Genomic DNA, 23,324 nt, shown 5'->3' with positions numbered 1-23,324 from the left:
ACAATTGAGAAAATCACATTCCAATAAAAAAGGTTCCATTGATGCATTTATTCACACCTATTTCACCAATTATATAAGGAAAAGTATAAAAAGAGACAATTTACTTTTAATACAAGGAGGTAAAATTGAAATCGGGTGGTTGTACGTATATCATTGACTAAAATCATAATTCAAAAAAAGAAATTCTCGAACTTCGTAACACACCTCAAGCCATCTAATTTAACATCTAATGGTTAGGAGTGATTGTGACCTCCTTATAATAATGATATATGATCTCATAATATAAAATCCTATTAAATAATTGTAACACATTATATTGGTGTCACAAAATTCAATTTCATACATTGTGGTTTCTATAACAGTGACACTTGTCAAATCAATACAACATAAATCTCAAAAATCGCTTCCTCGATGGATCTGCTGCCCGTCAGCTTACACATTTCATCACAATGAGCAATCAATTCACAGTATGATTGAAATCCAAAGGAAAAGTAAACTATAGTCAACTAGACTGTTGACAACCATATCCATTAGGGTCATCATCATCAATGAAATGATGCATGAAGAGGAAGAGAGTGGATTCAATAGCATAAAACATGACCCCGATGTTAGGTCTAAAATCTCTTCTCCATCGTCTTCCATCATTTCACAAGATGAAAATAAGAGCACTGGGCTTTCTATTGAATTATCCAAAAATCATTTGGAACTGCCTCATTGAAGTTCCACAAGCTACCCATTGAAATCTGTCATATCAACAACTAATCCCAAATCCTTAATTTGGCGATTGAAAATCTCAATAACTCCATAGATCTCTTCGGCTTGAGAATGCCCCTGGTCCCCTGCAACAAAGACTTCGACTTGGCTCTGCACAGCAATCCAACTATAACCAGGTTGCTTTCTCACTCTAGCTTTTTCCATATCGTTTCTCACTTTAACTGCATCACACCACCTCCCTGAATCAGCGTACAAATTAGAGAGCAAAATATAAGGGGCTGAACTCTCAGGTTCGAGTTTTAACAGTTCCTCTGCAGCCAATTCAGCTAATTTGATATCACCGTGATTTCTACAAGCACTGAGCATAGCTCCCCAAACTGCTCTATCCGGCTTCATTGGCATGGTCTGAATCATGGCCATGGCTTCCTCTAGCTTGCCATGTCTACTCAAAATATCAACCATAGAAGCAAAGTGCTCAACCTTAGGATCAATTCCATGCTCTCTGATCATGGAATCAAAGAACTCACAGGCTTCGTCCACTAAGCCCCCATGGTTACAGGCTGAAAGAACAGATATAAAGGTTATATGGGTAGGTGAAACCTTTGATTTCTTCATCTCTTTAAATAGCAGTATAGCCTCATTTGCATGACCATGATGGGCATAACCCCACATCAATGCATTCCAAGAGACCACATCTCTATGAGTCATCTCATTAAACACCTTCATAGCATCTCCCATGTCTCCACATCGAGCATACATGGTGATCAATGAATTCCCAATGGGTATATCTGAAATCAAAGTCTTTACTATCTGTTGATGAAGTTGCTTCCCTTGAACCAGAGCTGCCATGGCTGCACAAACACTAAGAATACAAGAAAAGGTATGCCTATCTGGCTTCTCCCCAGCTTCTCGCATCTGTAGAAAGAAACCAATTGCCTCTTCGAACCAGCCATTTTGCTCAAACCCTGAGAGGATTGAATTCCATGAAACCAAGCTTTTCTGGGGTATTGCATCAAAGAGAATTCGAGCCATTTCTGGTTCCCCAATCTTCGAATAACCAGAAATCATCGAGTTCCAAGAGTGGCAATCTGGTTCAGGCATTTGCCTGAAAAGTGATGATGCTTTAGCCAAATCTGATGCTTGAACATAGCCAGATATCATGGTATTCCATGAAATCTGGTCTTTTTCAGGCATGTCATCAAATAATTTTTGGGCCTCAGACAATTTTCCGGCCCTTACATACCCCATCATCATAGAATTCCAAGAAACCACATTCCTTGCTAGACTCCTGGGTTTTCCATTGGCACAATTTAGAACTTTATGTGGGATTTCATCAAAGAACCTCCATGCTTCTTCTAACCTAAGCAATGAAAATGGTGAGAAAAGATTCAAAAGGGATAGCAGAGATAAAAATCATATTAAAAGGGAATGCAACAGGGAAACAACTTAATGGATTTTTCAAAAATGGCAAAAGCTACAAAGTAAGGAGACAAAAGGGGTGTGTGTGCGTGGGTGTGTGCATGTGTCGAGAGAAAGAGAGAGAGAGAGGGCGAGAGAGAGAATTTTCACTCAGCATATAATCAGAAAGATTCCATTACATGCAACACATTCGTGGTAGCAGAGATAGAGATCTTTCTCTCAGCAAATAACCAATCATCATTGAATCTGCAACTGAGAGAGAGTGGGAATTTTATCATCAACAATATCAGGTGCTTTGCAATCTCCCACAAGAAATTAATTTTGGGGAATTGCTACATGGATCTGTTCAACCACTGGCTCTCTGTCAACAGCACTCAAAGTACTTAACATTCCTCCACCACTCGGATCATTAAACTTGACTTTGATGGCTCCTCAAGAGGTCATCCAGGAGCATCAAGCATTGAAGGCCTTTCAAACTTACAAAGGAGCAGAGATTCTATCTTTCTACAGCCGACTGGATGATACAGATGCAGCTGAGACAGAAGCAAATGCTTTGTTTACTAGCCTCCTATTGTATGATCCCTTTCAGGGTCCATTATTTGCAGAAGGTGATTAAGAAAACACAATTTTAGAGCTCTGTGGAGGTTAGACAGAATTCTCTCTGAAAGTTTAGAGCGAAGTGAAAGGATCATAGTGTGTTCCGAACACGTTTGGAGAGAAGAAAACAACCAAGAACATGGACTAGCAAGAGAGCAAATGCTACCAAGCCCCGTCGCAATACGCAGAGAATAGTTATAATAAAGTCCTGAACTTTTGTGTCTACAACGTTTTTCTGCACTTTTCCATAACTACTTTGTGCAATTTTTCATACATGATTTGTTAAAATTTAGTAGTGTCACTTTTGGGCGATTCTGGACATGCTCCAAGGGCCATACACACAATTTTGTAAATTTCCACACAATTGATAAAATTTTAAGCTAAATTTCATGTGTGTGCGCGACAGAGACAGACCAACCTCCCACTCTGCGCATAACCAGCAAGCAGCGTGTTATAAGCATCGATTCCTCCATCGCCAACCCTCTCCAGCAATCCAGCAGCCATGTCCAAGTTCCCCCACCTCACCAGACCTGAAACCATAGCATTCAAGGTCCAAGAATCTCTCTCAGGCATGTCCTCGAAGAGTTTCAGAGCCAAACCCAACTCCCCATTCTTCAAATAACAAGTGATCATGGCATTCCAAGAAGCCACAGTCCTAGAAGGCATCGAATCAAAGAGAGCTCGAGCCTCTGATAAAAACCCAGTACTCCCATAACCACTGATAAGAGTGTTATATGAGACTGCATCTCTCTCTGGTGAAGCTTCAAAAACTTTTCTAGCTTCTCTGAGCTCACCCACCTTCGCAAAACCAGAGATCATCAGGTTCCAAGAGACTACATCTCTATGAGGCATTTCATCAAACAATTTTCGAGCCTCTGACAGATCCAGGGCATGAACATAGCCAGAGAGCATAGAGTTCCAGGTCACCGTGGTCCGGCATGGAGAACCATTGAAGATTCGGCGAGCCTCTGCAATCTGGCCTTTGCGTGTGAGCTTTGCAATGGCTTTGTTCAGAGAAAGAACAGTGGTTTTCACGGTTCTGAGAGCTATAGATGGAGAGCTCATCTCTCTGTGATTGAGTCATGGCCATGGACACTTTCTCACTCTACAACCACAGATAGATACAACACCCATGCAACCAGTTTTGAAATTTTTGAAAGAGTGAACGATTTTTAAGACTCTCTCTCTCTCTCTCTCGCTCTAGAACTATCATTACAGTGATTGCCCACAATTGAGTGTTACCCTCTCTAGAAATAGTGCAGATTTTTAAGCGGAATCGGTTTCTCACACTAAAATGCGTGAGAAAAATTTGAGTGTTCCTCTCTCTAGAAGTAGCTGAAGCCCTATCAAAACAAGTAAACCCTAACTTTATAACTCATTCAAATTTGCAATTCGATGTATTGGAAAACCTTTATATCCATCATCTGGGCTTCAACAATTGTTAAAAAAAATTAAGATTTAAAGTTTGAAAAATATTGTATGTTATAATAAATTATCTATACTGCCTATTTCGTCCTAAAATTAAATGTTCATAGATATGCAAGATCCATACTATTTTTTGAGTTTCAAATTACATTATCGGTGTTGAAAATTGATTTTAGAGCCATCATGAAGATTTTTGTTGCTGAAAGTACTTTTTGAAAGCGGATTTTAACTGAGGCTTTATTTTGTTTTCATTATGCATGGGCCTTGTAGAAACTTCATCCATTATTGTATGGTCTCCCTACCAAATAATCTCAATAATATATTTTCAATTCAAAATTTTAGAATTCAATAATCTCAACGATGACAATAATCTAAATTTGAAATTTTTATAAAAAATATATATAAATATTATTTTTTGAATTCCTTTGTTTACCATCTATTTTAACTTTAAGTGGAGATAATATTTTTTTTACATTCATTTTAGAGATAGACATTAGATAGACAAGGGACCGCACAGTAATAGATGGGTAAGCTTAATCACCAAAACCTTGTCGTTCTTGTTATTGGACAAATGCCCAACAATTTTCTGCTTCCACATGAGTACACTGTCTACTTACTCCCTCAGGTAAAATTCAATCTTAGGACACTAAATTTTGGGATGTAACCTTTTCAGCCTGTAAAATAACCTCAATAAGAAGATGGGATAATATATAAGGAGATAATTTACTTTTGGTACATAGAGCGGTCACAATTACTTACAATTATTTGATGTGAAATCTGATAGCCTGAATGTGTCACAAAAAAATAATGTCTCGAGATTGAACAAAAAAAATCTTGAAAGAAATAATGTCTCAAGACTGAACAAAAAATTTTCAATTTTCAAAAATGAGATCTAAGCATTAAAAAAACTCAATATTTAATTTTTTTTTCTTTTGAAAATAATCATCTCAGGTGATTTGACCGAAAGAGTAAGACTAAAAAGAATTCTAAAAGTGGCTACTTATTTTCTTTTAGGGAAAATCCTTTTATTTAGACCACTTCCAGTACAATTGCATTCCACTAAAAAATAGGGAATACATATAGTCTGAGTGGCCAAGTCCTATACAAGATAAAAAACATGTTTATAAAAAAAAAGTGAAAAAATGTTTTAAATAGTTAAAAATCAAAAGAAAATAAAACAACTAATAGAAATCATTTAAAGTCTTCTAAAAAATATATAAACGATATAAAATTGGAAAAAAGTAAATTTATACATTGAAAGGTCAAAAAAAGAAACTAAAAACTTGGTACATGGAATAAGAACCCGAATCATCTAAAAACCATATAAATCATATAATAATGCATTTCTAAATCATTAATTTTAAATAGGGGCAAGATGCCCATAGGCCTAGTCCTAGTGGACTACGCCAAGTCATGAAACACTGATCTCAAATCCTAAGATCATGAATCTGGAAAAATATGAATTGAAATTTAAAACTTAGGAAATGAACTAATACAACGGTTGTATCATAGTATAATGCAATCATACATCTAGAAATCGTGTTTGTGATATTTGTATGGTCCAAAATTTTGCACACACACTTTCTTCATCTCAATAATCAATAAAAAACAAAACAAACTCAATTTGAACCCTAGATATGGTCAAAAGGAATCCCCTTCAACAACGAATCTAGATCATTCATTTGGTAAATTTCAATATCTTAACCTTTACAAACTCAAAATCTTTTTTTTCTTTTTTAACATTGTTCATCTAATGATAATAAAGCCATCTAGAAAACTTGGAAAAGAAAAAAATCCTTTGAAGGCCTAAATCTAAGCATCTTATCAAAATAGACGGTTTATGTTAATTGGGGTCAATAGTACTTTATAGGTTATGTTTTCAAATTTTTATTTTTTGTGATTGTTCAATAGAATGAAAATAATGTATATTTCAAAATTTGGATCAAACAAATGGCCCAAACATGATTTTTGAAGATTGTTGTATTATATTACTAGACAAATGTTGCATGAAAGCACTGGGGCTAGCCTACTAGCTCATATGAACATATGAGCCCAACGATCCAGATTGAATTTATGCCGATCTGACGATCACAGATATCTGATAGCATTTGAATTTTATTTATTTTTTTACAAATCCAAATCACTTAAACTTTTAGGCATATGTTTATAAAAGAAATAGGTGAATGTTCGAAAAATATCAAAAATATATTTTATATGAAATAAATTGACTAAAATACCCTCAAAAAGTTTGGGAGTATTTTGGTTATTTTTATTTTTACAAATATTTTTTTTAATATTTTTATTATGTGCGCCTTAATGAGAAGAACATACACCTAAAATTTTAAGTTATTTGGATTTGTAGAAAAAGAAATAAAATTCAAGCATTACCCAACTCCGTGATCGTCAGATCGGCCCAGATTTATTCTGGACCCGTTGAGCTCATATGAGCTAGTGGGCTAACCCCAACTTTTTCCATATATAATAATAATAATAATAATAATAATAATCCCATGAGACCCTCCCACACCCATATGTGTAGGACCCCAGAAGATCACAATTAAATTTGACACAAATCTCTAAAAAAGTCAAGTCTCACACTCATACAATCATTTTTTTATAGATTTGTGTCAAATTTAATGGTGATCCTTTGGAGTCTTACATACATGGGTGTGGGAGGGTCTCATAGGATCATGACTCATATATATATATATATAGGGAAAAAGTTTATATAGAGTTTAAGCTCTAAACAATCATAATAGATCCTGCTGCAAAACTTTCACTAGAATAGGTTGTTTTGATGCCCAAATGTCATCAAATTGATCACCTCCACATCAAGATGCATAACAATGAGAAAAAAATGGATTTCAAGTTTCATAATTAGTGCACCTTGTAACGCATTTTGGACTGTCAATTCTCAATATTTTCAAGTTTTCATAGATCGGCTCGATCTACACTATTTTTTAAGCTTTAAATTTTGCAACTAAAGATAAAAATATAATTTAAGGCTATCAAAAAACTTTTCAGTATTAAAATTATATTTCTCGACACTATTTAAAGGTGGGCTCTAATTCGATCGTTTAGAGCCTCGGCTCTATACAAATCACACCCATATATATATATATATATATATATATATATATATATATATATATATATATATATATATATATATATAACCTGCAATGATTGTATCATAGTATAATGCAACCACACTTCTAAAACATCATGTTTTTGGCATTTGCATGACCCTAAATTTTGTACACACATTCTCTTCATCCTCATAATCAATCCTACAATTTTTTTTTTTTCAATTTGCACCTTAGATATAGTCAAAATTAGTACCCTCTAACAATGAATCTCAACCATCCATTTAGTGAATTTCAAGATCTAAGCCTTGAAAAATTCAAAATCACTTTTTCTTTTTTTAGCATTGTTAATCTAATGATGATGACACTATATAAATTTTTTGGGAATAAAAAAATCATTTTGAGGACTATATCTAACTATCTCACTAAAATAGACGGCTTATATTAATTAGGTTGGAAAAATGATTTCTACGACGTTTTTTCTTTTCTTTTTTTTTTCCTTTTTTTTTTGTGATTATTCTTTAAAATGAAAAGCGTGTAGATTTAAAGATTAATGTCCAGAAAATGTTTGTAACATCATTTTTTAAAGTAGTTGCATTATACTATAATACAACCGTCATATATATATATATATATATATATATATATATATATATATATATATATATATATATATATATATATATATATATATATATATATATGAGCAATGATCCAATGCAACGGTTGTATCATAGTATAATGCAATGACAGTTTTAGAAAACCATGTTTGCAGTATTTGTATGACCTTAAATTTTACACACACAATCTCTTCATCTAAATAATTAATCCCCCCAAAAAAAAAAGTTCAATTTGAAGCCTAGATATGGTCAAAATGAGTCCCCTCCAAAAACGAATCTAGACCTTTCATTTTGTGAATTTCAAGATCTTAGCCTTTATAGACTCAATCATTTTTTTCTTTTTAAACATTGTTCATCTAATGAATATTAAGCCATCCAAAAATTGGAAATGAAAAAAATCCTTCTAAGGCCTAAATCTAAGCATCTTACCAAAATGAACGGCCTATGCTAATTAGCTAAAAAAATATTTTCTAGATTGTGTTTTCAATTTTTCCTTTTTTTGGTGATTGTTCATTAGAATGAAAAGAGTGTATATTTCAAAAATTGAATTAAACAAATGGCCATAAGATGGTTTTTTAGGGTTGTTACATCATATTACCATACAATGGTTGCATGAAATCATTGCTCATATGTATATATAGCAATGAGATTTTCCAAAATTATACTAAAAATAGCTAGGATTTCAAGGAGAAGATGTCATTCGTTCGATGAAAAATAGAAAGGAATATCGAAATTTCAAGTGGTTAAAGCTAAAGCAGCTACTTTCAAAGTAACAGAAAGAAAAAAAACGACTGGAGTGGGAGAGTTAAAGTCAAAAAGAGGATTCATCACTTCTTTCTCTTATTCAAAACCATGCATGAGACTTTCATCTTGCACGAATCCTAAGTGATAAAAGAAAGAATATATATATATGGAAAAAGTTCATGAACGCCCATATGTGTACCTTTACAGTAAACACCCAACGGCTCATACCGAATCTGGGCCAATCTGACGGTCACGGTCGTTCGAGAGTATTTTAATTTTAATTTTTTTGTACAAATTAGAATGATCTAAAATTTGAAGTGTGTGTTCATCTTAGTGAGGTGCACCTAATAAAAATATATAAAAAATTATTCGCACAAAACAAATTGACCAAAATACACCTAAAAATTTTAAGAGGTATTTTGGTCAATTTATTTCATGTAAAATATTTTTTTGATATTTTCGTAGATTTTTATATTTTTTATAAATATATGCTCCAAATTTCAGATCATTCTGATTTGTAGAAAAAAAAAAGAGAAATAAAACACTACTAGACATCCGTGATCGTCAGATCGGCCCAGATTCGATCTGGGCTGTTCAGCGTTTACTGTAGTGGTACCATAGCATCTTTATATATATATATATATATATATATACTAAATTATTATACATAATAAAGTATATATAAATAAGGTGTGTATATTTTCAAGTCAGAGCGAGGTTATAAGCTGGTCACTTTGAAATTTCGTGACACAATGTATTATTGCTAAAGTATTATCTATAATAAAGTATATATAAATAAGGTGTATGTATTTTTATGTCAGAGCGACGTTATAAACAAGTCACTTTGAAATTTCGTGACACAATGTATTATTGCTAAGACCTCATTTTTAACAGTAGAATATTTCTGTTGTGCCGGATTCTTGGCTTTAGAGGTAAAGCGTATAAGTTGTTCCTCATCTAGGATTTTTTGTTTAAATATACCTCCTAATCCTATTTCAGAAGCATCAATTTCTATAATTTTAAAAGCTGTAGGATTGGATAGAGCTAAACAAGATAATTCTTTGGCCTTCTGTTTTAAATTTTTAACTGTCATCGTATGCTCATTAGTCTAATTTGGAGGATTCTTTTTTAGTCTCTGGAATAAAGGTTTAGTATCTGAAGCTAAATCTTCATAAAAATTTGAAATATAATTTAGACATCCTAAAAATCTTTGTAATTCTTTTTTATCTTTTATGATGTCAGGGAATCTGGAAGCAAATTCAATTGCTCTATCTATAGGAATTATCATTCTTTAAAAGATATTATGCCCAAAGAACCTAATTTTTATTTTAAAAAGATTTATTTTTCTAGCAGAAACAACTAGACTGGCATTTTTTATAACTTTAAAAATATATTTAAATGTTTGCAATTGTTTCTCAATATTATCTATTATTTTAATCTTTGGTACAAGGCGGTCACAATTAATCTTGATTATTGGATATGAAATTAGATGGCTGCATTTATTCCATTGACCAAGCTCAAACTTCAAAACTTTGTGACACACCCAAGTAATCAGATTTCATATTGAATGGTTGTAATAATTGTGACCACCTTATACAAAAGATAAATAGTCTCATTGTGTACAATCCCTTATTGTATTTTGTATAAACTCCTTTGTCTTTTTCTTCCATATAATAATTTAACATAATGTAATACACTATATTATATTACAATGTATTAGATTAGGAAACTGTTTATATAAGGTTGTAAGCTTATACTACAGATATATGGTGCACTTCAAAAATCAAGTAGAAAGAGTGTTGCAAAGTTGGGTTTTCCAATAAAACTCAATTTTTATTATGGGTTTTCCAATTTTAATGTAAACCTTATTTTTAGACACTAACCTCGCTCCTTTAAAATCTGTAACTACAGATGAAAATAAAATATTAACCATCAGTAAGTAATTGAACACCTTAAAACCCATATATTTACAGTAAGATATGTGTTTACTCAAATCTAAGATTTGAGTTTTAAGCGGTAGGATAGAAATAATCATTTTATATATATATAAATATATATATATATATATATATATATATATATATATATATATATATATATATATATATATATATATATATATATATATATATATATAGGTTTGTCTAGAGTTAACAACCCTTCAAAATACAAAAGTTCAAGTTAGAAGGGGTTGTGATGGGTGTATTTATCAAAACAATGATTACTTTATTATTAAAAAAGTATTTAAATATGTAACTTTACTATTAAGCAATAACAAATTTAAAATTTTCACAAACATATAATGGTATTTTGGAAGTTAGTGTCTTAGAACTTTATTTGTAGAGTGCTCTTATCTTTTTGTTAAAATTTCAATTTTACCCCTTATGGAGAAAACAAAAATATCTTTTGTCTTGTAGTAAGATTTACAAAATTGCCCCACAAAAGTGATTTTTTTTAAAACATAGACTATAAAATTAATAAATCCATCCTTCACAACTCTCTTTATCTTAACCTTTGTAATTTGAAGGGTTGTGAAGTTTAGATTTTATATATATATATATATATATGGGCAATGATTTCATGCAACCGTTTTATAATATTTGTTATGCAACAATCCTAAAAATCCATCTTATGCCCATTTATTTGATCCAATTTTTGAAATATACTCTCTTTTCATTCTAAAGAACAATTACAAAAAAAAAAAAAATTGAAAACACAACTTAGAAAGTATTTTTTAGCCCAATTAACATAGGCCGTTCATTTTGGTGAGATGCTTAGATCTAGGCCTTAGAAGGATTTTTTCATTTCCAATTTTTTTGGATGGCTTTATTATCATTAGATGAGCAATGTTAAAAAATAAAAAAATGTTTTTAGTTTATAAAGGCTAAGATCTTGAAATTCACAAAATGAATGGTCTAGATTTGTTTTTGGAGGGGACTCATTTTCACCATATCTAGAGTTTAAATATAACTTTTTTTTAGGGGAGGGGGGGAGGATTGATAATTGAGATGAAGATAATGTGTGCGAAAAATTTGGGGTCATACAAATACCACAAACATAGTTTTCTAGAAGTGTCGTCGAATTATACTATGATACAATCATTGCATTGGATCTTGTTCTATATATATATATATATATATATATATATAAGAAAAAGTTGGGGTCAGTCCACTAACTAACATGAACATATGAGCCCAACGGCCCAGATTGAATCTAAGTCGATCTGACGATCTCGGATGTCCGGTAGTATTTAAATTTTATTTATTTTGCTACAAATTCAAATCACTTGAAGTTTTAGGCGTGTTCATAAAAAATAGGTGAATCTTCGAAAAATATATAAAGAAAAATATTTTACATAAAATAAATTGACCAAAATACCCCTGAAAAGTTTCGGAGGGCATTTTGATCATTTTATTTTTTGTAAATAACTTTTTATATATTTTTATTAGGTGCGCCTTGATGAGAAGAACACACACCTAAAATTTCAAGTAATTTGGATTTGTAGAAAAAAAAAAATTCAAGCACTAGCGGAGATCTGTGATCGTTAGATCAGCCTAGATTCAATTTGGGTAGTTGGGCTCATATGTTCATATGAGCTAGTGGGCTAACCCCAGCTTTTTTCACATATATATATATATATATATATATATATATATATAGATCTGAGGTTCTAAACAATAAAATTAAAGCCCACCTCAAAAATTTCACTAGAAGCGTTTGTTTTGATGCCCAAACATCCTCAAATTGATCATCTTGACATCAAGATTCATAGAAATGAGAAAAAAAAAGATTTCAAGTTTTGGAAATAATGCATTTTGTAATGCATTTTTTTACCATCAATTTTCATGCTTTTATAGATATGCTCTATGTACACTATTTTTTAAATTTTAAATTTTATAATTAAAGATGAAAATATATTTTAAGGCTACCACAAAGATTTCCAGTATTGAAACAACATTTATCGACACTATTTAAAGGTGGGCTCCAATTTGATTATTTAGAGCCTCGGCTCTATACAATATATATATATATATATATATATATATATATATATATATATATATATATATATATATATATAAAAGAGTAACGATATATGAGACTCTCCAACACCCATGTGTAGGACCTCAAAAGATTACCGTTAAATTTGACACAGATCTCTAGAAAAGTTATCACATGGGTATGGAACTTGACTTTTCTAGAGATCTGTACCAAATTTAACGGTGATTCTTTGGGGTCCTACACATGGGTGTGGGAGGGTCTCATATGATCATTATATATATATATATATATATATGAAAACACTACGCAATGCCTATAAGCGAAAATGAACAGTGATTTCGCCTACCCCCATCACCGTCCAAAGTTAATCATGCGCTAAAATGAACAGTGATTTCGCCTACCCCCATCACCGTCCAAATAGCGATCATGATTATCCAGTAGTATTTCATTTTTTTATTTTTTTTTCTACAAATCGGAATGACCTGAAATTTGGAGCGTGTATTCATAAAAAATAGAGAAATCTTAAAAAAAATATAAAAAACATATTTTACATGAAATTAATTAACCAAAATATCCCCGAAAAGTTTGGGGGGTATTTTGGTCAATTGTTTTGCAAATAATTTTTTTTTATATTTTTATTAGATGTGCCTCAGTAAGATGTACATACCCTCCAAATTTCAGGTTATTACGATTTGTAAAAAAAAATGAAAAATAAAATACTATCGAACAATCGTGACCGTGCGATGAAATTTGGATGGTGATGAGGGTAGACGAAATCACTGTTCATTTTCACCTATAGGATCATCTCGACATCAAGATACATGGGTATGAGAAAAAAATGGATTTCAAGTTTTGAAAATAGTGTATTTTCAAATGCATTTTTGGACCGTCAGTTTTAAATATTTTTAAGTTTTCATAGATCTGTCGATCTACACTATTTTTGAAGCTTTATACTTTGTAAATAAAGATGAAATATATGTTAAGGCTATCATACAGATTTCCAATATTGAAATTACATTGACACTATTTGAAGGTCGGCTCTAATTTGATTGTTTAGAGCCTAGGCTCTATACAAACCACACCCATAGATAGATTTTCAGCTTCGGGCATCAGGGGTTGGGTTGGTAGACCTAGAGCTATGATCAGATAGAAGCAGTAAGGAAAACACCAGGGCATGCAATGGTCGAGGTTAATGATAGGATTACAGGCTTTTAGTGGGAGAATAATCGAACCCAGGATCTTAATTGATATATAGAGAGCTTGAGAGGAGCATGTATCAGATTCGAGAAGCCGGTTATCTGCCAGATACTGACTTTGTGCTCCATGATGTAGAAGAGATGATGTAACAGAACACACTTGTTTTTTTCAGTGAGAAGCTTGCAATTGTCTTTGGGCTCATGAATTCAAGGCCAGGGAGCACGATGAGATCAAGAACAGGAAGAACCTTCTGGTGCGCGGGTTCTGCCACAATGCGACTACATTCACATCCATGTTGTTAGGAGACTGTAACTCATAGATTCCACCATTTTGAGATGGGTCCTGAGATCCTGCTCTTGTGGGGACCACTGGTGAATAGAACCCAAAAATTTCTCTTGAGCATCATGTAGGATAATTATCTCGATGTGAATGAGCGGGTAAGATGGGAGTTTCAGATTCATGGAGGATGATAGCAGCAGTCTCAGGAGACACATTTCCACACTCATGTGAGTGCATTTGATATAGAACCCCTGTTGTGAAAGTTAATAATAAATAAAAAAATTATTGGATAAAATCATTTCATTGGATATATGAGCCTCAAATTATTGCATCACCAAAATTATTACAGGAACTATGGTTCCATGTATTTTCTTTTGGTTGTCTTATGTGTGTGTGTTTTGGCATGGGTGTGTGTGGGTAGGTGGGTGGGTGGGTGAGTGGATGGATGGGTGGCATATGTGTGTGTGTGTCGGCATGGGTATGTGGGTAGGTGGGTGGGTGGATGGGTGGGGTATGTGTGTGTGTGTGTGTGTATGGGGTGTGTGTGTGTGTGTGTGAGAGAGAGAGAGAGAGAGAGAGAGAGAGAGATGGTGTCTCAAGATCTTTGAACAGCAGAAAGATGGTGTGTCATGATCTTTGAACAGCACAATTGATGCAATGAGATCTTTACAGAAAAGATGTTCAAACATAAGAATTTTCAAGTTTTCTTCAAAACGGATAGGTGCAACGTTAGATGGTACCCATGGTCGACCATTGCGATCCAAAAACACAATGGGTCCCAAAGAACTTCATCTTGGTAAATACAATAATTACACACATCTCAAATGCAATTTAAAGAAAAAAAGAATCAGATAACTAGTATTGAATGCTTTACTCTTAAGTACAACTTCTTTTCATATCATGCAGTCGCCCCTATGGTTTTACATAAGCAAAGAAGTGGTCTCCATCTCTTTTCCATCCTCTTCTATCAAGCCCTTAGCCGAACCAGTGTTTCTCAAGGACAAGAATTTCTCTTGGTCCAAATCACTTCCTCTGAAACTTGTTGTCATCCGAGAAGATAGCATGGGCATTGTAAGAACCGATGAAGCGCCGATCTGATCCTCGCCTAAGCCTAAGGACAATGTACAAGCAGCCTGCACAAACCAATGCAATGGACAATTAGTACGAAAACAGAAATTGAAGAGGGGGGACAGGGGGTGGGAAGAGAGAGAGGGAGCTCTTCGGTTGTGTAAAATGTTCAAATACAGACCCTCGCTTTGATAGTGAAGGTTCTTGCCCTTGTGAGCACAGCATGTCCTAGTGATTTTGGGTCTCTTACGTCTTTTTCAATTAAATTGAGGGACCTGCAGCATCAAGCCCATGTTAACTCAAAAAAAAAAAAAAGAACGTGACAAGAGTGAGATTAAGATCTGAAAAGAAGATTTCCATACACCAAAAAGGAAAACAAACTAAAAGCTTTATAAAGGTATTTTGTTGGTTCCCCTTGGAAGTCCATAATATGAGAGGAAACCAAGATTGAAGAAAACAACACTTTTGTAGTCATTGAAACATTTTCTTCTTCTACTTCTTCCTTTTCTTTTTCCAGTAACTTTGTAGAAAATGAGAAGATTTTCAGGTTACAGGAAGGATACAAATTATGATTTTTTTTTAAAACGTGTAACTATTAAAAAACGGTTTATAAAGAGGAAACAGTTTTTCTACCATTTTGTTTCCCATTTCTTGTAATTTTTCCTTTTTTTAGTTATCTCCAATATTTTCCTCAGAATTTACCGAGAAATATTTTTTTTTTTATATCTACAATCAAACGAAATCGTAAACAATTTCCAAGAAGGCTACTTGTCAGTTGCCACTATCCTAGAAACTTCATACAAATCATGTGTAGATATATCTTTATAGATAAACAAAATCTACCACATGGAGTTAGAAGAACAATGACCTTTTCAAACTATGCCAATCCACGCGACAATGTTAAAAAGAAACTAAGAAGAAGAAATATATTACCTGCTGAGATCAGTTGTAAAGCTTGAAGGTTGAGATGTTATAGGAAGAGCATTCTTTGTTTCATGGCCTGTCCAAAAAATTCAGATGTTAAAGGACACTCTCTCTCTCTCTCTCTCTCTCTCTCTCTCTTTATATATATATATATATATATATATATATATATATGTGTGTGTGTGTGTGTGTGTGTGTGTGTGTGTGTTTTATATATATTAACATAAAGGGATATACAATATACCCTTGGAATCCTCAGGTGCTAACAAGGAAATTCCAGTAAAGACTGAAACCATGCCAAGTATAAACATCGTTGTCCTCAATGAATTGAAAACCTGTCAAAACAAAACCAGTTGAAGCCATATATGTGGGAATATAAAGAAAGGTGGTGGAGACTCTTTTCTTTATGACTAGACCATAGTGATTTGGCAAGGAAAAATAAGCAACCTTTCATGCCCAGGATTAGGAGTGCTAATCAGGTCCTGTCGACATGGAGTCTGACTTTGGACTCAAACACTGGAACCTGTGGATTGGTCGAGGTCCAATAGATCCAAACTCGACCGGGTCAGGGGTCCAGTCCAGATCTATCCAGGTTGGGCCCGAATCTGGCTTGATGCAAACCAGTTGATTGTGTGCCCTTCCGCAGGTCTGGATCCGGGTTGACCTTACCCTGGTCGGGTCCGAGTCCAGGTCAGGTAGGATCCAGACCCTACTGGTCAGGGTTGACCCAACCCAGATCCTGCCAATTTATAGGCCTACACAGGAATGGATGCCAGTTATAGCCTTAGAGTAACAGATACGTCATCCATTGAACCATTGGTGTACTTCCCCATTGATAAAACATAAAGCAAGAATGAAACAAGAGCTATTTTCTAGACCTGATATTCTTGGAAGTATATAAAGCCTGTACAAATGGAGAAGAAGGTCCAAGCAATTTGAAACATTGGGACAATAAGTATTGCATCAAAAAGTGCCAGTCCCTCATTCAATCTCGTCATCTACAAGACCCAACAAGAAATTAAAAAATATATTAGTGTATCTCACTACCAAAATAATGTATTAGTGGGAATCCCAATTCATCTCGAATATAAGTAAATCTTGACTAAAAACAAATAAAAGAAACTCTTCACCAATAAATGAGCCAAATATATAAGCCCTTACCCAAAAACCAGCTGTGCTCAGGAAGAACAAGAGCATGGAGTAAGTGAACCAACTATGAAATTCATAATGGCTGCTCATAGTCAATCGCAGCAAGTTTGATCTATCAAGTTAAGGAAAAGAGGGAGCTCAGACTTTACAAAATGGCATGAAATTGAAGGGTAAAATCCAATTCTAGTACCTTTTCCAAAATTAAGAGGAAAGAAGAAATTTCATTTACGGCTCAACATTGTATCATTCTGAAGAATAAACTTACAATGACTTTGCAAATAATACTGAGTATGAGCCAAGTGCGCCAGAAACAATAGCATATGAGAAAGGCAATAGCAAGGGCCAATAAGGTTTGAGGTCATGCCCAGCAGATGAAAGTAGAAGCTCACCTCGCCTGTAAAGTTGATTCTGGTTAGGGTTGCATGCCTACTTTTATTCTATAGTATTTCAAGACTAATGGAAAAAGAAAAGGAACAAAAAAAGAAAACAAAATTACATAACAATGCCTATGACGTGCATGTGATACAGGTGCCCCAGAAGCTCATAATCATACAGAATGTCAAAATGCTTAAACATGAGAAACCGTCTTGGTGTTTAACATTTCATACTACACTTTTCTTTTAGGAACCAAAAGGTTTGCGCACCAGATTGGGTGGGGCAGAATGGTAAAAAGGGAAAAGAAAGAAAACAAAGGAGAAATGATAGATCTATCTGAGCACCTACTTATAGCTATGAGTTTCCACGAAACCTGCATATCATACATAGCTGTCCAAGGCACTGTTATATAATTTTACAAAAAACAAATGGAAAATTCATATAGAAGATGGAGCCTCACCTATATATTAAGTGATTAAAAACAATAACCAAGATCAGGCCAAGGCAATAAAGAAGGAATATCAGATTGCTAAATTTCTCCACTAGCTGCTCAGGAGTGTAAACTACAAAAGAAACAGTTTAGTTACACCAGTATTAAGATTGAATAATTAGACTGAACATGCAACATTGATCATTACACTAATTGTTGGACTACCTACCAGGTGATTGGTGATTGCCAAAGGCAACAAGGAATATATTCCCGAGAACAATGAAGACAGTAGCAAGCATGACCCTGTGTAATAGGTGGAATATTGTTAAATACAAAGATGATGCAAAGAAAAATGAATATGATAGATACCATTGTTTGTATCGAACTACTTAGAAGAACATACTTTGTTGTAACTTTTGTGTCCAGAACAAAGTAAGCAAATGCAACATTTGATACAAACTGAACTGACCCCAACGCTGCAAGAAGTGACTGAAAACATATAGCATTGCAGATTTGAAAAAAAAATGTTAGTTGAGAAAACTGAATAAAACTAAAATGGAGAGAAGCAAAATCAGTAGTGCTGCAATAATTGAAGATTAAAACTAGTTTGAACCTCTCTCTCTCTCTCTGGTTATATATATAACTCTTGGCATTGTTAGCATATGATACCTTCCTACCTGCGCTGCATATCCAAAGGAAATGAAGTTCAGACAGTTCCCCAGTGCAAAAAACAGCAGACCTGAGTAGCAAGGACGCAAACCATGAAAAGCCGATGCTTATTAATCTTCAATGGTGTTCCGTGACCTCCGACTCTATAACACCAAATACAGACGCTATAAGTAGATAAAACATCTTGTAATGGTTAATTTACTGCATGACGTACCAAATTGCCAAGTCCGGAAATAAATAATTGGCTTCAAGATAACCTTTCCTCCATTCCCAGAGCTTTGCAGAATTGCTAGTTTCTCTCTCTATATGACAAGTTTGAAAACAACTTCATTAGAATGACTTCAAGCGTGTAAATGAAGTCCATCCTAGATCAGAGCATTTTTATTATCCACTGTGGATTAGTATTATGGTCTAATAAGGATGAGGACCTTAAACTTTCCCTTAATCCATCCCAAGCCCACATAAGGTGGGTCGTGTTAAGTAGGCAGCTTGCATAAAATTGTGCCATATCTTATCATGAATCCTGAACCTATTTTGGTCTTACTGAAGGTATGACCTTTGATAGAAAAGAATGGAGGAACATGATTCATGTTGCCGACTCCAAATCATTGGTATAGTGCTTGGATGATGATGATTGTGGATTAGTATTAATAATTTTGGTTTCATACAAAGCCAACACTGTGTAGGGAACTAATAACAGAGCTACTATATGCTGCTAAAATGAAGTATGATTCAATGATTACATTAAAATAAACAAAAGAGCTTTGAAATGTGATATTGAAGGAATCAGCCTTAATAAGCCCAATGATACAAAACAATACCTGGTTATGACCCAGTTTCAAAAGGTTTGTCCCAAAATTAATGCCGATACTGCCAATAAGATTGATGACAGCACCAATTATCCAATCTCCCATTTAAACGTTCATAGAAGTTCCTCTATATGCAATTGATATCCACTCCACCCATGAGAAGTTATCGAGCTCCCAAGACATCAAACTAAAGGCTCACTTACTGCAAAAAAGATTCCTACCCATCATTATTGATATTACTGGAGCCAGATAAATTTTCAAGAGAAATCTCACAAAGATCAATAGAGATGAAAGAATACCTGGAAGAGAAAGATCCCAAATTTATATGACAAAATTCTTAGGAACACTTTCTACATAAAAAGCAACTACAACAATTAAGAAGGTCAAACCATCAAAGCAGGGGAAATTTTCTTCATGCCATAAAAAGAAGAAAGTAATCAAAATCCATTGGGTGGCATTGGACTCAGCCCTGACCCGAGGTAAGTAACTTGGTAGAGTTTGAGTGGCCTTAGTCGTGTGCAGGGCCAGAAGGCCTAAAAGGAAAATAAAAATAAATGCTGAGTATAAATAAAATAAATTTTTTTAAAGTGAAACAAAACCTAGGGCAACATAAAAGGTTCAAAAAGCTAAAAATATGGGTGTGTGTGCATGCATGTATGTGTGTGTTTGTGAGAGTGTAATTAATGGATTTAGAAACACTGATTTATGGTTGGAGAATTTTAGAAAATCCAAAAAAAGAGAGGAAAGTATAAAAATAGGGCTGTAATTAATGGATTTAGAAAAACTGATTTATGGTTGGAGATTTTTAGAAAAATCCAAAAGAAGAAGAAACTATAAAAATAGGGCATATGAAAAGACAATTTCACAAATCATTGAAAAAAAATTACATACATAATTTTTAAACATTGGTTCCATATTGTTTTCATATTTCTTATGATCTTTTTGTTTTATCAGGTGGCCTGAGTTGTAAGGAGCCGAATCTGAGAAACTCGGGCCAAGTCCACACAGACTCGGCCAAGTTCTAGTCACTGCTCACTAGATATTTATCGAAATAAAACTCCGTGAGAATAATTAGTGGGTATAAAGCAGCATCACAAGAAACAAGGTCTACAACAGAAGGAAGAACTTCTCTGCAATGAGTAATAAAAACCAGATCTCATTCCACCTCATTATGTAATGCGTTCATATCCAAATTCTCAAAATTCATCATACAGTGCCAAAAAATCAATGCAGAAAATTGGCATTGCAAATAAAAAGACAAAAGAAATTGGATCATGCTTCAATGCCGTTTCTTCTTCTATTCCATTCAGTAACTTTTAGATCTAATAAAGCAAATAAATTACATACTCACCAGAGATTAAACATGGAAATCAATATTGAACCATCCAAGAGAAAAAGAAAGAAAGAAGAAAAAAATAACACAGATCCTATATTCACATGGAAGTGCAATACCAGGAAACACAATGCCCTAAAACGACAGTAAAAATTCTACAGTTCCATCACAGATCTTCGCATGAAAGTGAAAAGAGGGAAGGAAGAGAATTCAAGAGAAGAAGGGGAAAAGAAAGCTGGTAAAATTACCTGGGGTCTTAAGCTGGATGAATGATGATAGAACTAAATCAATTGAGTGCAATGCATCAATGAAGAGCGAGAGAGAGAGAGTATTAAAAAGAGCGCTTCTCTCTCTAAATTTCTCTCTCTATATTTATATATATCTCTCCCTGCAACCGCATATGGAAGGAGGAATTGCTCAATCACGCACAGTTGCAGATGGTTTGGTTTCTCAGGATTCATGAGAGCAGTTGAGAAATCAAGATTGACAATAACAAATACTAAAAGGGTGCAGTTTGTGTAGGGCCTAGGGCTCTAACCAATCAAATTAGAGCCTACCTTAAAATAGTATTGAGAAATGGGGTTTTAATATTGAAAATCTTAGTTATTGCCTTAAAATATATTTTCATCTTTATTTATAGTGTTCAAAGCTTCAAAAATAGTGTAAATCAATATATCTATAAAAACTTGAAAATATTGAAAATTGGCGGTTCAAAAATGTGTTATAAAATACATTATTTCTAAAACTTGAAATTCATTTTTTCTCATGCCCATGCATCTTGATGTCGAGATGATCATTTTGATGATATTTGATCATCAAAACAACTTTTTTTAATAAAATTTTTTAGACAGACTTAAATTTGATTGTTTAGAGCCTCGGCCATGAATTCAAAAATATCGTTTGTACCCTTTTCACCTGATAGTTTGGATGGGTGTTTTAAAGCTTCCAATCGAGTTTTGGATCGCCCCCACCCTCTCTAGTCCTGATCGGTCGAATCGGCAATCATGAATCACAAAATCATTGAGAATTTGATTCAAAAATATTAAAATGATAAAATTGAGGGGTGTTGGCAAGACGACCGACTTGGATATGTGATTCCCAATGGAGACCGTATTTTAATGCAAAGAGGCTTTTTATACGTACATTTTAGTTTTTACGAATAAAAGTTGCTTTTTTCAACTTTTGATGTCAATGATAGACGGTTAAAGTATGTCCTTCTACTCATCAGCATCATCATTATAACTTTTTTCTAGTTAATTGAGGCCGGTTATACGAATCCTCAACCACAATTCTGCTATATTAAAGGTCATACCGTTAGAGAGGTCTTAAATCTCCATATTTTGTATCCTCTTCAAACTAGATCAATTTTTTTGTTTTACATTGAGTAGTGGATTGAAATCGACGATTCCTTGCTGACATCCAAGGGTGAAAGTGATACGTGGTAGGAAAATCAAATGCTAGCATGGAAAACCTTTCTTCGTAAAAAAGGTAAAAGTTTATACAATAGGTCAAACTTATACCATTGAAGTAAGATGTGACTAAAAAATCCTCTAAAGTGATATGTTTTTGGAAAACACTCAAATTGATTACTCGACCTCGAGATATATGAATATAAAGAAAAAATGAATTTAAAGTCTTAAAAATAGTGCATCTTATAACAAATTATCCAGATCGTTTATTTCCAATATTTTTAAGTATTTATCAATCTGCTCGATCCGTACAATTTTTTGAATTTAAAATTTTATAACTAAAGATAAAAATAGATTTTTAGATCATCATAAAATTTCTGATACCATAATTGCATCTCTAAATAAATTTCAAAGATGTGCCTTACTTCTACCATGCAGGGAGGGTGCCTTAATAGACTTCTACTTCCAACTTTTGTCTCTTTCGTTTTCACTTTCTTGTGAAAATTTAAACCTTTGTGAAGGTTTCCTTTGGGGGACTTTTAATACAAGGATTCTTCTCCCTTGCACGAATCGTTCCTCGTAAAGACCCATAAATGTGCCTTAAGAGAGTGGATTTCCCTTATTCTAATGACTTTTCATTTCTAAATCAATAGTACATTTGAAATTGGATTCCAAGCAAGTCCACATTTTCAAATACTGGTTTGACAGTGGGCATGACCCAGACCTGGGCCCAACTGGCATCCCGGTGACCCGAAATTGTAGGAAATCTCGCGTTTGATAACGGGGTGTAGCGATAGTGATCCTGAAGATGCATAAAATCCAGGCGAGGTGGAAAATACTGGCCTCATTCCGGGCGAGGTGGAAACTCACTGGCCTCATTGTCATGGCTTTGGGGAACTCCTGAAACTCTACCAAAAGCCCACCCCTTCAGCCACCCCTCTTCAAGACATGAAACAAGCATTTTTCAACTTCAAGATATTATAACTTAAGTTTCTAAGAGTTCAAGTGATTTTCCCAATCCCACCAATGATATAATAAGGATAGATACCACATTTTATTTTAGCCAAAAGCAGAT

General features: G+C 33.9%; 2 protein-coding genes across 5 annotated transcripts; both read right to left on the bottom strand.

Annotated features, from left to right (window-relative positions):
- Positions 1-270: 270 nt before the first annotated feature.
- Positions 271-4,446, bottom strand: LOC18434550 (pentatricopeptide repeat-containing protein At1g62260, mitochondrial). Of its 2 annotated transcripts, none has more exons than XM_006844618.4 (2): positions 3,149-4,446; positions 271-2,074 (listed from the first exon to the last, which is right to left on the bottom strand). In XM_006844618.4, the coding sequence occupies exons 1-2, from the start codon at positions 3,793-3,795 to the stop codon at positions 730-732; spliced, it is 1,992 nt and encodes a 663-aa protein (XP_006844681.2). In that variant the 5' UTR covers positions 3,796-4,446; the 3' UTR covers positions 271-729. The 2 variants fall into 2 exon arrangements, with proteins under 2 accessions (XP_006844681.2, XP_088726208.1); XM_088870082.1 differs by having other exon boundaries at positions 271-2,069; positions 3,149-4,117.
- Positions 4,447-14,732: 10,286 nt separating this feature from the next.
- On the bottom strand, positions 14,733-21,448 carry LOC18434551 (magnesium transporter, putative (DUF803)). Of its 3 annotated transcripts, none has more exons than XM_088870083.1 (15): positions 21,089-21,308; positions 19,807-20,040; positions 19,520-19,709; positions 18,913-19,000; positions 18,707-18,768; positions 18,433-18,518; positions 18,259-18,332; positions 18,060-18,162; positions 17,490-17,618; positions 17,237-17,336; positions 16,954-17,073; positions 16,320-16,410; positions 16,085-16,151; positions 15,333-15,426; positions 14,733-15,216 (listed from the first exon to the last, which is right to left on the bottom strand). In XM_088870083.1, the coding sequence occupies exons 3-15, from the start codon at positions 19,610-19,612 to the stop codon at positions 15,004-15,006; spliced, it is 1,320 nt and encodes a 439-aa protein (XP_088726209.1). In that variant the 5' UTR covers positions 19,613-19,709; positions 19,807-20,040; positions 21,089-21,308; the 3' UTR covers positions 14,733-15,003. The 3 variants fall into 3 exon arrangements, with proteins under 3 accessions (XP_088726209.1, XP_020522956.1, XP_011623485.1); XM_020667297.2 differs by having other exon boundaries at positions 19,807-19,857; positions 21,089-21,307; XM_011625183.3 differs by lacking the exon at positions 19,807-20,040 and having other exon boundaries at positions 21,089-21,448.
- Positions 21,449-23,324: the final 1,876 nt, after the last annotated feature.

The sequence above is a fragment of the Amborella trichopoda genome, chromosome 6, assembly GCF_054954075.1.
Source record: "Amborella trichopoda isolate Santa Cruz 75 chromosome 6, AtrichopodaSantaCruz75HAP2 v2.0, whole genome shotgun sequence".
Taxonomy (NCBI): domain Eukaryota; kingdom Viridiplantae; phylum Streptophyta; class Magnoliopsida; order Amborellales; family Amborellaceae; genus Amborella; species Amborella trichopoda.
Note: the sequence above shows the minus strand (reverse complement) of the source record. Positions and strands in the feature narration are given on the sequence as shown.